Source organism: Oncorhynchus gorbuscha, linkage group LG18 (genome assembly GCF_021184085.1).
Source record: "Oncorhynchus gorbuscha isolate QuinsamMale2020 ecotype Even-year linkage group LG18, OgorEven_v1.0, whole genome shotgun sequence".
Lineage (NCBI taxonomy): Eukaryota > Metazoa > Chordata > Actinopteri > Salmoniformes > Salmonidae > Oncorhynchus > Oncorhynchus gorbuscha.
In genome coordinates, this window is record NC_060190.1 from 7,684,045 (window position 1) to 7,700,756 (window position 16,712).

General features: G+C 45.4%; 1 protein-coding gene across 1 annotated transcript in view; it reads left to right on the forward strand.

Moving 5' to 3' along the window:
• LOC124003746 (coiled-coil domain-containing protein 85A-like) overlaps nucleotides 1-14,836 on the forward strand; it is a 44,845-nt gene extending 30,009 nt beyond the window's left edge. Inside the window, 2 exon segments of the mRNA XM_046312293.1 lie at nucleotides 9,176-9,233; nucleotides 14,356-14,836. Coding sequence (XP_046168249.1) covers nucleotides 9,176-9,233; nucleotides 14,356-14,374 — 77 coding nt within the window. The 3' untranslated portion in view covers nucleotides 14,375-14,836.
• Nucleotides 14,837-16,712: the final 1,876 nt, after the last annotated feature.

Below are 16,712 nucleotides of genomic sequence, written 5' to 3' on the forward strand. Positions count from 1 at the left end.
AACAATTTCATTTATTCCAAATACATTAGAGGTTCTTCTCCACCCGAGTGGAGTGGAAGGAGTACTGTTTACTGTGTGTGTTTATTTCCCCCTACTACCCCCTCCCCCTCCCCAGCATACTGCAAAGATTGAACATTCATATGATCACTGTAAAAATAGGTCCTAAACTGTAATCCGCACGATATGGCGTCTGCACTATAAATAAAATAAATAAATATATGCCATTTAGCAGACGCTTTTATCCAAAGCGACTTACAGTCATGTGTGCATACATTCTACGTATGAGTGTGTGCGTCAGTGTGTGTGCGTCTATTGATGTCTCTGTGTCTCAGTCTGTCTCTTGATTGGAGGCAGTGATAAGTAGAACTGAGATCAGAGGAGCAGCAGAACTGAAGAGAGGCAGGTATCTAACACACACACACACACACACACACACACACACACACACACACACACACACACACACACACACACACACACACACACACACACACACACACACACACACACACACACACACACACACACACACACACACACACACACACACACACACACACACACACACACACACACACACACACACACACACACACACACACACACACACACACACACACACACACACACACACACACACACACACACACACACACACACACACACACACACACACACACACACACACACACACACACACACACACACAGCCCCAGGCATGGTCAACCTCATTAGCCAGCTCCACTCTGGTGAGTTCCACGCTCCAATCACCCACAGTCAAGCCTCCGCAGCCCAGACTGTGTGTGTGTGTGTGTGTGTGTGTGTGTGTGTGTGTGTGTGTGTGTGTGTGTGTGTGTGTGTGTGTGTGTGTGTGTGTGTGTGTGTGTGTGTGTGTGTGTGTGTGTGTGTGTGTGTGTGTGTGTGTGTGTGTACAGTCGGATACTGAGTCCTGGGCTTAGCAGCAGACAGCCGACAGGTCCTTAAGAAATCAAACTGTGGAATTCACTATCATTCAGCTCTTCTGTCACACAATTGAACTGTGCTACGGCATAACGATAACATCTTTACTGTATGCTGTAACACAATACAGTATCTTACATTACTAACATATACATTACATACAGAACAGTTAGCATTCTCATCCTCATCCTATGAGTACTAACCTGAAACAACACCACTGCTGGAGAGCGAGAGAGAGAGACAGCGAGAGGGGGGGGGGGGGGGAGGAGAGGCAGAGGCAGAGAGGAGAGAAATAGAGATACAGAGAGAGAGACAGAGAGCGAGAGAGACAGAGAGGGGGAGAGAGAGAGAAAGACAGAGAGAGAGAGAGAGAGAGACAGAGGGGGAGAGAGAGACAGAGAGAGGGGGAGAGAGAGAGAGACAGAGGGGGAGAGAGAGAGAGAGAGACAGACAGAGAGAGAGAGAGAGACAGAGAGAGAGAGAGAGAGAGAGACAGAGAGAGGGGAGAGAGAGAGAGAGAGGGAGAGAGAGAGAGAGAGAGAGAGAGAGGAGAGAGAGAGAGAGAGAGACAGAGAGAGAGAGACAGAGGGGGAGAGAGAGAGAGAGACAGAGAGAGACAGGAGAGAGAGAGAGAGAGGGTTGGATTGCTACTCCACAACGTTATGTAAAGGAGATAATTCTAGCTTCCTGGAATCACTCTCTCATTCTCATCTGCAAATGTAACACATTTGGATGCCCTGAACAATACATACAGTACCCTACAGTACAGTACATAGATGCAGTGCAGTGAGTGCATAGTTGCAGATGCATTTCTCCTAAACAATGCCCCAAGGCATCGGTGTTCTTTTTCAGCTCGTACTCCTTTTCCCCTGGTAATGTAGCTGGACAGTTCATGTACTGTAAAGGTTACATTATAACCTATATTCAGCCTAGTGAAGCTGTAGGGACATTTTAGTTATGGTAGATGTTCAGCAGCTGGTAGAGCATGACCCTTGTAGCGCCAGGGTAGTGGGTTCGATTCCCGGGAACACCCATACTTAAAATGTATCCAGGCATGACTAAATCGTCTAGTAATTGGCATATATTATTATATATTATATGTAACTGTGTCTGCCTAAGGGGCAGACTGACTGACAGACAGACAGGCCGGCCGCTAGCTAAGCGGAAGGTCACTGATCTACAGTGCATCTCAACATGCCTTCCTCTCAGCCGCGCCCCTAAATAATTAATAAAGCCAATTTTTAGGAGATCTGAGGAACAGAAATGACCTTGTGTTGATCTGGTTCACTTGTTTATTTGGATCCCCATTGGCTCTTGCAGAAGCAGATGCTACTCTCCCAGGGTCCACAAAGAAACACAAAACAGGACAAGTAGCAGAACACCGATACACTGATTTTAAAAGACAATGATATACAAACAATACAACAACAAAAATGATACAGTCAATACAACTAAGCAACAAATGTGTGTGTTAGAGTCTTTCACGGTCCCCAGTAGTTCCATGAGATGTTGTTTAACCCCTATAAGTCTAAGCCGCTGGGGGAAGGGGGGGTTCTGAGCTGACATATGGAATTGTTTTAATAAGGTCATACCATGGATCATTTAGCTATTTGATTTAGAATTTTCAGACCCTGTTAGGTATCACTCAAAAATATCAAATAACGATTCGATAAACTATTGAATTTGGCCTTTACTACTATAGCCCATAGAAATGCCATGATTAACACATTATCTAGATGTAAGAAAGCTTGGGATATAACCTCTTTTTTTTGGGGGGAGATAGGCACAAAGCTACAGTACCTCTATACTTCCAAATGGTATGGGTTACATTCAGACCAGTCCTGTGACACTGTGGGGGTCGTAGAGCAAAACGGAGAACACCGTCGGGTTCGTGAGAATCGGTTTCGGATGCTACAAACATAAGTTGGCACATCGACAGTACTGACTTCAGACGAGTCCCGTGACACGTGTGGGGGGGCCGTTGAGCAGAATGGACGCTACAGACGTATTCGTGAGAAGACAGCCTTTTGGGATGTCTCAAGTTCTGACAAGCACCGTCCTCATGTCAGGTAGTCCTGGGACATGGTCCTACCTTCCACCGCAAATACTGGAGCAGCAGCATGCCAGGTGGCCGGGGATGCGTTGGCAAGGAGATGCAGCCCGTGCAAAAATGATATCTCTAGTTTAAACTGAAGGATTTTGATGGAGAGTTTTTGTATTATGTTACTTAGATTGACACAGTAGTTGGAGATGGAAGGGAGTTCCATGTGATCATGGCTCTGTATAAAATGTGCCGTGAATTCGTTTTGGATTTAGGGACTGTGAAGAGACCCCTGGTGGCATGTCTATAAAAAAAGAAAAAAGATTGAACCTTTATTTAACCAGGTAGGCTAGTCGAGAACAAGTTCTCATTTACAACTGCGACCTGACCAAGGTAAAGCAAAGCAGTGTGACAGAAACAACAACACAGAGTTACACATGGAATAAACAAGCGTACAGTCAATAACACAATAGGAGAAAAAAAGAAAGTCTACATAATGTGTGTGCAAATGGCTTGGGGAGGTATGGCACTAAATAGGCCATAGTAGCAAAGTAATTACAATTTAGAAGAGTAACACTGGAGTGATAGATGATCAGATGATGATGAGCAGATGATGGTGTGTAAGTAGTGATACTGGTGTGCAAAAGAGCAGAACAGTAAATAAAAACACTATGGGGATGAGGTAGGTAGATTGGGTGGGTTATTTACAGATGGACTATGTACAGCTGCAGCGATCGGTTAGCTGCTCAGATAGCTGATGTTTAAAGTTAGTGAGGGAAATGTAAGTCTTCAGCTTCAGCGATTTTTGTAATTCGTTCCAGTCACTGGCAGCAGAGAACTGGAGGGAAAGGGTGGCCAAAGGAGGTGTTGGCTATGGGGATGACCAGTGAGATATACCTGCTGGAGCATGTGCGACTTGTGGCGTACAGGTCGCAGTGGTGGGTAGTATATGGGGCTTTGGTGACAAAACGGATGGCACTGTGATAGACTGCATCCACTTTGTTGAGTAAAGTGTTGGAGGCTATTTTATAAATGACATCGCAGTAGTCGAGGATCGGTAGGATAGTCAGTTTTACGAGGAGTTTAACTTCCTCAACGTGACCATGATAACTGACCATCCAGTGTTATACCAAGGAGTTTAACTTCCTCAACGTGACCATGATAACTGACTGTCCGGTGTCATAGCTAGGAGTTTAGCTTCCTCAACTTGACCATGATAACTGACTGTCTGGTGTCATACCTAGGAGTTTAACTTCCTCAACTTGACCATGATAACTGACTGTCTGGTGTTATACCTAGGAGTTTAACTTCCTCAACTTGACCATGATAACTGAGTTTCTGGTGTTAAGTGTTATATGATCAGATGATGATGAGCTAGGAGTTTAGCTTCCTCAACTTGACCATGATAACTGACTGTCTGGTGTCATACCTAGGAGTTTACCGTCCTCAACTTGACCATGATAACTGACTGTCTGGTGTCATACCTAGGAGTTTAACTTCCTCAACTTGACCATGATAACTGACTGTCTGGTGTTATACCTAGGAGTTTAACTTCCTCAACTTGACCATGATAACTGACTGTCTGGTGTTATACCTAGGAGTTTAACTTCCTCAACTTGACCATGATAACTGACTGTCTGGTGTTATACCTAGGAGTTTAACTTCCTCAACGTGACCATGATAACTGACTGTCTGGTGTCATACCTAGGAGTTTAACTTCCTCAACTTGACCATGATAACTGACTGTCTGGTGTCATACCTAGGAGTTTAACTTCCTCAACTTGACCATGATAACTGACTGTCTGGTGTTATACCTAGGAGTTTAACTTCCTCAACGTGACCATGATAACTGACTGTCTGGTGTTATACCTAGGAGTTTAACTTCCTCAACGTGACCATGATAACTGACTGGTGTTATACCTAGGAGTTTAACTTCCTCAACGTGACCATGATAACTGACTGGTGTTATACCTAGGAGTTTAACTTCCTCTACTTGACCATGATAACTGACTGTCTGGTGTTATACCTAGGAGTTTAACTTCCTCAACGTGACCATGATAACTGACTGTCTGGTGTCATACCTAGGAGTTTAACTTCCTCAACTTGACCATGATAACTGACTGTCTGGTGTTATACCTAGGAGTTTAACTTCCTCAACGTGACCATGATAACTGACTGTCTGGTGTCATACCTAGGAGTTTAACTTCCTCAACGTGACCATGATAACTGACTGTCTGGTGTTATACCTAGGAGTTTAACTTCCTCAACGTGACCATGATAACTGACCGTCCAGTGTCATACCTAGGAGTTTAACTTCCTCAACGTGACCATGATAACTGACTGTCTGGTGTCATACCTAGGAGTTTAACTTCCTCAACATGACCATGATAACTGACTGTCAGGTGTCATACCTAGGAGTTTAACTTCCTCTACGTGACCATGATAACTGACTGTCTGGTGTCATACCTAGGAGTTTAACTTCCTCAACGTGACCATGATAACTGACTGTCTGGTGTCATACCTAGGAGTTTAACTTCCTCTACGTGACCATGATAACTGACTGTCTGGTGTTATACCTAGGAGTTTAACTTCCTCAACGTGACCATGATAACTGACTGTCTGGTGTCATACCTAGGAGTTTAACTTCCTCAACGTGACCATTATAACTGACTGTCTGGTGTTATACCTAGGAGTTTAACTTCCTCAACGTGACCATGATAACTGACTGTCTGGTGTCATACCTAGGAGTTTAATTTCCTCAACTTGTCCATGATAACTGACCGTCCAGTGTCATACCTAGGAGTTTAACTTCCTCAACGTGACCATGATAACTGACTGTCTGGTGTTATACCTAGGAGTTTAACTTCCTCAACGTGACCATGATAACTGACTGTCTGGTGTCATACCTAGGAGTTTAACTTCCTCTACTTGACCATGATAACTGACTGGTGTTATACCTAGGAGTTTAACTTCCTCAACTTGACCATGATAACTGACTGTCTGGTGTCATACCTAGGAGTTTAACTTCCTCAACTTGACCATGATAACTGACTGTCTGGTGTCATACCTAGGAGTTTAACTTCCTCTACTTGACCATGATAACTGACTGGTGTTATACCTAGGAGTTTAACTTCCTCAACTTGACCATGATAACTGACTGTCTGGTGTCATACCTAGGAGTTTAACTTCCTCAACTTGACCATGATAACTGACTGTCTGGTGTCATACCTAGGAGTTTAACTTCCTCAACTTGACCATGATAACTGACTGTCTGGTGTTATACCTAGGAGTTTAACTTCCTCTACTTGCTCAGTGGCCACACCCTTTATACACGACTCCAGTTGAGTTTTAGGTCTTAGAGAATGTTTTGAAATACAATGTATTTAAGACCAGTTTATTATTAATCATCCATTCAGATTCAGAGGCTTTTCCCGTTGTGTTTTATGTCAGTTGGTATTGTTTTTTCTTTCTCATTTTTGTTAAGTTTAGTCTCAAAACATCTCAATTGATAGTATGTCAACCAATCTGCTGAGCAGCCTGACTTGTCTGCTGCCTCTTGTGCATCATTTCTGGAGCAATAGAAAGGACCAAAGGGGTTGACTGGGTCCACATGGAAGAGTTGATGTGTTTCCTGCTTTGATTTAGACATAAATTATATCTTGATCACATTTTGATAATACACAGGTCGTTTGCAGCCAAGGGTAGGATTGGTCAAAATCTATAAATGTGATAACTTCCTTGAGTTCCTCAACACTGAGGGACAGTTTTCTAAACACAGATTAAGCCTAAATAAATAAAAAACACTTGTAATATAGTGTACTTCAATGCTTTGAATCAACGACTAAAGGCTTAATCTGGGTCTGGGAAACTATCCTTGTCCTGAGCGTCAAAGTTTTTCCTTCAAAGAAAGGTCACATTGGCTATTGCTAATTCGGTTTTACAAAAGGGTGTTTTGCCTTTTCTCTCTTTGTACTTTAGAAGAACGATCAGTTATGTAAAGTCATAATTAGTCTTAGTCCTGAGCTGCATGGAAAGTGTTAGATCCGGGAACCGCAATGTATTAGTGGGACCAGATTCTCTGCACAGCAAATCACACAAATCTTTTTGAGGAAAAGAAAAATGAAGAGCCGTTCCGCTGAGCACAGAGGTGAAACTCTGGGAAAGTTAAGCTCCACTTTATTCTTGAATAATCACGTCAACTATTCTTTCTGTGACCCCAAATCCAATTCCGGTCAGCGGTATAAAACCCAACCCTCTGAATATCTAAATGTTCTGAGGGATTGTTCCTCACTTTACCGTTCCTGTCAGGTTTGAATATATCTCCAATGTCATTGTGAATATTGGGAGAGGGATTCTATCAGTTGGTGATCAGTTGAATCCATTACATCAGTTCTAGTCAGTTCATACTGGAAGGGGTCTCAGCATGTTGTCAGTATCAGTCCAGTTGATGCCAAACGTTATCCAAACGTTACATCATTACCCTATCACAAGCCTGTGATTAAAACCGTACAATCACATGACCTGCGTCGCATTCATGAGTTTGGGATTGGCTAATCCGTTTAAGGCTAATTGTTCCCACTCTCCTCCACATTAAGCTGTCAGCTTACAAATAGAATGACCCACCTATCACAGAACACAATGTCATCAGCAGTCTGCCTAAACTCCCTCGCCTTTCTAATGTCACTATTAGCGTCTGGGTCAGACTACTGTCAGCTGCTTATACACATAAAACGGAGTGTGTTCGTGTGTGTGTGTGTGTGTGTGTGTGTGTGTGTGTGTGTGTGTGTGTGTGTGTGTGTGTGTGTGTGTGTGTGTGTGTGTGTGTGTGTGTGTGTGTGTGTGTGTGTGTGTGTGTGTGTGTGTGTGTGTGTGTGTGTGTGTGTGTGTGTTCGTGTGTGTGTGTGTGTGTGTGTGTGTGTGTGTGTGTGTGTGTGTGTGTGTGTGTGTGTGTGTGTGTGTGTGTGTGTGTGTGTGTGTGTGTGTGTGTGTGTGTGTGTGTGTGTGTGTGAGCGTCTAACCTTCTTAACTCATAACGCCCCGAGGCTCCTTAGTCGTGAAATCAATTCCATTCCTCACACCCTGACCTCCAAAACTTGAAGGGAGTTTTCATACATGATCTCTATCCTCACACACGCACACACAGACAGACACACACACAAACAGTTTTTGCTATTTTCTCCCTCCCGTAGATAAATCGAGGCGTGGGTGCACCTTTGATGGTGATGTGTGGACTAGCGTAGTGGAGGCTTACAGTGGGATTTCTTTGTTGTAGAAGTCTACAGTCACAAGATCTTATGAATAGTTAATAGGCAATAGAAGCCAGCTCAGAGAGCTGGGGGAGAGAATGTGCTGCAAACATTATTATAGTCACATGGGGAGGACAACAGTGGAGCAGAGAGAGAGAGTAAACTAAGAGGGATAGTTCTGTATTGTTTTGAGACATCTGTGTTTGACAGAACTATGGTGTGCTGTCAGAATCAGTGTCACATTACAATGATGTGTCCTTGTGTTAATGTCATGTATTGTAGATATCTCACATCCTGTCAAAAGGAGTACAAGAGGAAATGGACTGAACTCCACAGGGCCTTGTTTGTTTTCACACCTTAACCCATTGGTACCTCTCTCCTCTTTCCCCCAAATCTCTCATCTTCCTTACTATTTGACTGTCCTCACCTTCTCTGAGTGTTTCATACTGCTGTGTGGCTATCAGATTGTGTAAACCTTTTTTGCATGTACATTTGTGCACATCCACACAGGGGGAATATGGTGGAAAACTAAGACAGAACTTAGACAGATTGACAGTTACTTATCTGAGCCTGTGAAGTCTGGCTGACGTTACAGGAGTGGCCTGTCTGGTGGCTGTCAACTGCAGCGCTGCAGCAGAGGGTTGAAACAATCGAGGGGTGGGGGGGGGCGCCTCAAAGCCTGGAGAGGAGTTATCACACCAAACACACGATAGAGCGATCAAATAGAACATTGTGATGTACCATCTATCACTATTAACTAAACAGTCACGTGCGGTATTGTCCCTCCCCTCTCCTGTTTCATTCCCCGCCAGCTGTTTCATTGTCAAAAGGGACGTTGTTTCATTTAACACCCAAACTGTAGAACTAAATGATCTGTCACTGAGCTACATCTCTTCTGTTTCTCTCTCTCTCTCTCTCTCTCTCTCAGCCTTGATGTCAGCTGGATGCTGTACCACCAACTGTAGAAATGTGAAACTATGGGACAGGTAAGGATCATTCAATAGGACACATTTGAACTTTTTCGTAACTTAGCAGATGCTTTAATCCAGAGCGATTTACAGTAGTGAATACATGCATTTTCATACTTTTGACCCCTGTACTGGTCCCCCGTGGGAATCGATCCCACAACCCTTGCTTTGCGAGTGCCATGCTCTACCAACTTTGCTCCCGAGTGGCGCAAGGCACTGCATCTCAGTGCAAGAGGCGTCACTACAGTCCCTTGTTCGAATCCAGGCTGTATCATAAGGCGGCGCACAACCAAGCATTGTCCGGGTTTCGCTGGTGTAGAGCGCCATTGTAAATAAGAATTTGTTTTTAAACTTGCCCGGTTAAATGAATACAAATATTTAAAAAAATATCCCTTCCTTCAACGTAGCCCTCAGCAAAACTTTACAAAGCCTGTATAAGCAGACCTGAGCCAGAGGGAATAGAAGAATTGTAACTCTAGCTGTGTCATCCTATGAGTCAGAGAGAACGGGCCCAGTGTGGTAGCCTGGTCCCAGATCTGTTTGTGCTCTCTGGAATGCCAATGACCAGAAGTGGTAACTAAGGTGTACATCACATCAGTTGGCCAATCTAGGTGTATAATAATCAAGCTGTGTGGCAGACAGTGAGACTGTAGTGGGTTTATTACATTTACATTTAAGTAATTTAGCAGACACTCTTATCCAGAGCGACTTACAAATTGGTGCATTCACCTTATGACATCCAGTGGAACAGCCACTTTACAATAGTGCATCTAAATCTTTTAAGGGGGGTGAGAAGGATTACTTTATCCTATCCTAGGTATTCCTTAAAAAGGTGGGGTTTCAGGTGTCTCCGGAAGGTGGTGATTGACTCCGCTGTCCTGGCGTCGTGAGGGAGTTTTTTTCCACCATTGGGGGGCCAGAGCAGCGAACAGTTTTGACTGGGCTGAGCGGGAACTGTACTTCCTCAGTGGTAGGGAGGCGAGCAGGCCAGAGGTGGATGAACGCAGTGCCCTTGTTTGGGTGTAGGGCCTGATCAGCGCCTGGAGGTACTGAGGTGCCGTTCCCCTCACAGCTCCGTAGGCAAGCACCATGGTCTTGTAGCGGATGCGAGCTTCAACTGGAAGCCAGTGGAGAGAGCGGAGGAGCGGGGTGACGTGAGAGAACTTGGGAAGGTTGAACACCAGACGGGCTGCGGCGTTCTGGATGAGTTGTAGGGGTTTAATGGCACAGGCAGGGAGCCCAGCCAACAGCGAGTTGCAGTAATCCAGACGGGAGATGACAAGTGCCTGGATTAGGACCTGCACCGCTTCCTGTGTGAGGCAGGGTCGTACTCTGTGGATGTTGTAGAGCATGAACCTACAGGAACGGGCCACCGCCTTGATGTTAGTTGAGAACGACAGGGTGTTGTCCAGGATCACGCCAAGGTTCTTAGCGCTCTGGGAGGAGGACACAATGGAGTTGTCAACCGTGATGTCGAGATCATGGAACGGGCAGTCCTTCCCTGGGAGGAAGAGCAGCTCCGTCTTGCCGAGGTTCAGCTTGAGGTGGTGATCCGTCATCCACACTGATATGTCTGCCATACATGCAGAGATGCGATTCGCCACCTGGTCATCAGAAGGGGGAAAGGAGAAGATTAATTGTGTGTCGTCTGCATAGCAATGATAGGAGAGACCATGTGAGGTTATTACAGAGCCAAGTGACTTGGTGTATAGCGAGAATAGGAGAGGGCCTAGAACAGAGCCCTGGGGGACACTAGTGGTGAGAGCGTGTGGTGAGGAGACAGATTCTCGCCACGCCACCTGGTAGGAGCGACCTGTCAGGTAGGACGCAATCCAAGCGTGGGCCGCGCTGGAGATGCCCAACTCGGAGAGGGTGGAGAGGAGGATCTGATGGTTCACAGTATCGAAGGCAGCCGATAGGTCTAGAAGGATGAGAGCAGAGGAGAGAGAGTTAGCTTTAGCAGTGCGGAGCGCCTCCGTGATACAGAGAAGAGCAGTCTCAGTTGAATGACTAGTCTTGAAACCTGACTGATTTGGATCAAGAAGGTCATTCTGAGAGAGATAGCGGGAGAGCTGGCCAAGGACGGCACGTTCAAGAGTTTTGGAGAGAAAAGAAAGAAGGGATACTGGTCTGTAGTTGTTGACATCGGAGGGATCGAGTATAGGTTTTTTCAGAATGGGTGCAACTCTCGCTCTCTTGAAGACGGAAGGGACGTAGCCAGCAGTCAGGGATGAGTTGATGAGCGAGGTGAGGTAAGGGAGAAGGTCTCCGGAAATGGTCTGGAGAAGAGAGGAGGGGATAGGGTCAAGCGGGCAGGTTGTTGGGCGGCCGGCCGTCACAAGACGTGAGATTTCATCTGGAGAGAGAGGGGAGAAAGAGATCAGAGCACAGGGTAGGGCAGTGTGAGCAGAACCAGCGGTGTCGTTTGACTTAGCAAACGAGGATCGGATGTCGTCGATCTTCTTTTCAAAATGGTTGACGAAGTCATCTGCAGAGAGGGAGGAGGGGGGATTCAGGAGGGAGGAGAAGGTGGCAAAGAGCTTCCTAGGGTTAGAGGCAGATGCTTGGAATTTAGAGTGGTAGAAAGTGGCTTTAGCAGCAGAGACAGAGGAGGAAAATGTAGAGAGGAGGGAGTGAAAGGATGCCAGGTCCGCAGGGAGGCGAGTTTTCCTCCATTTCCGCTCGGCTGCCCGGTGCCCTGTTCTGTGAGCTCGCAATGAGTCGTCGAGCCACGGAGCGGGAGGGGAGGACCGAGCCGGCCTGGAGGATAGGGGACATAGAGAGTCAAAGGATGCAGAAAGGGAGGAGAGGAGGGTTGAGGAGGCAGAATCAGGTGATAGGTTGGGGAAGGTTTGAGCAGAGGGAAGAGATGATAGGATGGAAGAGGAGAGAGTAGCGGGGGAGAGAGAGCGAAGGTTGGGACGGCGCGATACCATCCGAGTAGGGGCAGTGTGGGAAGTGTTGGATGAGAGCGAGAGGGAAAAGGATACAAGGTAGTGGTCGGAGACTTGGTGGGGAGTTGCAATGAGGTTAGTGGAAGAACAGCATCTAGTAAAGATGAGGTCGAGCGTATTGCCTGCCTTGTGAGTAGGGGGGGAAGGTGAGAGGGTGAGGTCAAAAGAGGAGAGGAGTGGAAAGAAGGAGGCAGAGAGGAATGAGTCAAAGGTAGACGTGGGGAGGTTAAAGTCGCCCAGAACTGTGAGAGGTGAGCCGTCCTCAGGAAAGGAGCTTATCAAGGCATCAAGCTCATTGATGAACTCTCCGAGGGAACCTGGAGGGCGATAAATGATAAGGATGTTAAGCTTGAAAGGGCTGGTAACTGTGACAGCATGGAATTCAAAGGATGCGATAGACAGATGGGTAAGGGGAGAAAGAGAGAATGACCACTTGGGAGAGATGAGGATCCCGGTGCCACCACCCTGCTGACCAGAAGCTCTCAGGGTGTGCGAGAACACGTGGGCGGACGAAGAGAGAGCAGTAGGAGTAGCAGTGTTATCTGTGGTGATCCATGTTTCCGTCAGTGCCAAGAAGTCGAGGGACTGGAGGGAGGCATAGGCTGAGATGAACTCTGCCTTGTTGGCCGCAGATCGGCAGTTCCAGAGGCTACCGGAGACCTGGAACTCCACGTGGGTCGTGCGCGCTGGGACCACCAGATTAGGGTGGCCGCGGCCACGAGGTGTGGAGCGTTTGTATGGTCTGTGCAGAGAGGAGAGAACAGGGATAGACAGACACATAGTTGACAGGCTACAGAAGAGGCTACGCTAATGCAAAGGAGATTGGAATGACAAGTGGACTACACGTCTCAAATGTTCAGAAAGTTAAGCTTACGTAGCAAGAATCTTATTGACTAAAATGATTAAAATGATACAGTACTGCTGAAGTAGGCTAGCTGGCAGTGGCTGCGTTGTTGACTTTGTAGGCTAGCTGGCAGTGGCTGCGTTGTTGACACTACACTAATCAAGTCGTTCCGTTGAGTGTAATAGTTTCTACAGTGCTGCTATTCGGGGGCTAGCTGGCTAGCTAGCAGTGTTGATTACGTTACGTTGCGTTAAAAGAACGACAATAGCTGGCTAGCTAACCTAGAAAATCGCTCTAGACTACACAATTATCTTTGATACAAAGACGGCTATGTAGCTAGCTATGTAGCTAGCTACGATCAAACAAATCAAACAGTTGTACTGTAATGAAATGAAAAGAAAATGTGATACTACCTGTGGAGCGAAGCGGAATGCGACCGGGTTGTTGAGTGCGGAAGTTCTATTCGGTAGACGTTGGCTAGCTGTTGGCTAGCTAGCAGTGTCTCCTACGTTAAGGACGACAAATAGCTGGCTAGCTAACCTCGGTAAATTAAGATAATCACTCTAAAACTACACTCTAAACTACACAATTATCTTGGATGCGAAGACAGCAAAGACAACTATGTAGCTAGCTAACACTACACTAATCAAGTCGTTCAGTTGAGTGTAATAGTTTCTACAGTGCTGCTATTCGGTAGACGGTGGACGTTTGCTAGCTGGCTAGCTGCTGGGCAGATAGCAGTGTGGACTACGTTAGGACGACGAAATACGATAATTACGCAATTATCTTTGATACAAAGACGGCTATGTAGCTAGCTAAGAAGAAATTGCTAAGATTAGACAAATCAAACCGTTGTACTATAATGAAATGTAATGAAATGTAATGAAAAGTTATACTACCTGCGGACCGAAGTGCGGATGCGACCGCTCGCTCCAACCCGGAAGTAGAATGGTTTATAGTAATGAAGAGATAGAGGTGACCTTGCCATCTTAAATCTTGGCCCAGCGTGGAGGGAGCAGATGACTCTGTGTGTGTGTGTGTGTGTGTGTAGGTGGCTGTTTTAATATTGAATGATTCAGTGACAGGACATCCCCTCTCTCCTGGGGAATTGCACACCACCTTACATACACACAAGCACTTCTTGATGTTTCATTCTGCCCAAAGATGGGACATACTCGTTTCCTGTTCTTTACTTTCTCAGAATTCCTCTCACCCTCTTTCTCGTATTCCCCCCTTTCTCTTTCTCGTTCTCGTTCTCTCTGCCTTTAGTCACATCATAACAGTAAGTATATCATTGATGCATTCAATGTATGCCTTAAACATGTCTTCTTCTCGCTTATAGCTTCGATGCCTCTTCTTGACAACACTGCACCCCAGCTGGGACGTTTGGGGTGAGACGTACCTCCTCAACAGTGGGATAAGGAGGGTCCAACACTCCTGCTGCCCTGGCCCAAACAGACACTAGGACAACTGGACACCCCTCTCCAAGATCCTGATGGTCTGTCCCATCCGTCCTCATATACTACTATGTTTTATTTCTACATATCTAGAGTTCGGGACAATTTGGGGGAAAACTTGGGAATGCTACTAGGACGTATGGATTGCATTCCCAAAGACTGCCACAGCTAAATGGATGAGAGCGAGACTGGATACCGCATATGCGCTCCCTGCCAACCACCAAGACATGGCCTACCTCCCAGAGAGGGAAAGATGCAGGGGAAGAAGTGAAAAGAAGGAGAGAAGAAGAGGACCACTCCTCTCAGCTCATCAGTCTGTTGTTCTCTCTCTCTCTCTCTCTCTCTCTCTCTCTCTCTCTCTCTCTCTCTCTCCCTCTCCTATTCCTCCCTCTGCCTCTACCCTTTCTCTCTTATTATCTCTTTATCTCTCTCTCCTATTCCTATTTCTCCCTCTGCCTCCCCCCCTCTCTCCCTCTCCTGTTCCTCTTTCTCCCTCAGCCTCTTCCCTCTCTCTCTTAATCTCTATATCTTCCCATTCACTTCTACTTTCTTCTTCTCTTTCCTCTCTCCCCTGCTTTCTCGCTCTCTCCCACCACCCCCTTTCTCCTTCCATCCCCCCCTCCTTCCCCCCCCTATCTCCAGCAGCCTCCACAGATATTCATTATCTTCTTCTGTGTACTGAGACATTCGTAATCTAATGTTCCTCCTCTCGTCTGCAGCCACAAATCTAGATGATTAGATTATCCTATCCTCGCCCAGTCATCATCTCAAACTTTTGTTGACCAATTTCATTAAACAGAGTGAAAAAGCTGAAGTTTGTGTTAAAGGGAAAGTTCAGCGAAATTGCATATTTAGATGTTTGTTTCCTCACCATGAAAACAGTTTCTCAAATATCTAATTTTGCTGAACTATCCCTTTTTTAGAAGTTCCTAGGCAATTACCCTCCACCACCAACATGCTGTGTCTTATTACAAAACTACAAAATGGCCACCAATGTTAGCTTGTTGGGTAACGTAGTTCTAACCAGATACAGTGTTACGGTGTTAGCCTAGTTTTCTTTTTTGTAAAATCTTGCTCCCTTCCGAGCACCTATATTTCCAGCTAGGGAGGTGAGTATACATTCTCCATGTTGTTTTATACAAGAAAGGTAAAGTCAAAGTACATAGTAGTTTATTGGGATTAGTTTTATATATATATATATATATAATGATTATTATTTTTGACTGGTATTAGAACAATTATATGAAGATATCTATGTATACAAAATAATAAAGATTCTTCTTTATGTAAACTTCGGTTTTTGGAAAACTTATTTTTGCATGATACTACTACGACTATACATGTAATTAAGGCTGGGATTCAATCCGATCGCGGGTTGTAGGCAATGTGACAATTTCTGAATGGGCCGACATGTGCCATGTTTACTGTGAATGCATTTACTCTGCGAACACTGGAACATTTCCTAAACACCCGATCGTATTGAATCCCTGCCTTATCTTATTTTATGCAAAGATACTGTATATTCTATGTTGTATATAGACGACTATAATATTAATGTGTATTTGTATGAATTAGTCAAAGGTTCCACTTTGATATATAGTAAGTACTCAAACAGGACTTCTCTATGGTGATTTAGATGGACATTATCTCAAAAGTCTGAAAGTCTAACAATAGTAGGTTATGATGTCGCTCACCACCATCAACTCCCCTTGTCCCATCAAATCAGACAGGGACCTTGTCCCATCAGATCAGACATGGTCATTAGTAACTAGACCTTGTCCCATCAGATCAGACATGGTCATTAGTAACTAGACCCTGTCCCATCAGATCAGACATGGTCATTAGTAACTAGACCTTGTCCCATCAGATCAGACATGGTCATTAGTAACTAGACCTTGTCCCATCAGATCAGACATGGTCATTAGTAACTAGACCTTGTCCCATCAGATCAGACATGGTCATTAGTAACTAGACCTTGTCCCATCAGATCAGACAGGGTCATTAGTAACTAGACCTTGTCCCATCAGATCAGACATGGTCATTAGTAACTAGACCTTGTCCCATCAGAACAGACAGGGTCATTAGTAACTAGACCTTGTCCCATCAAATCAGACAGGGTCCGTAGTAACTAAGTCTTGTCCCATCAGATCAGACAGGGTCCGTAGTAACTAAGCCTTGTCCCATCAGATCAGACAGGGTCCGTAGTAACTAAGTCTTGTCCCATCAGATCAGACAGGGTCCG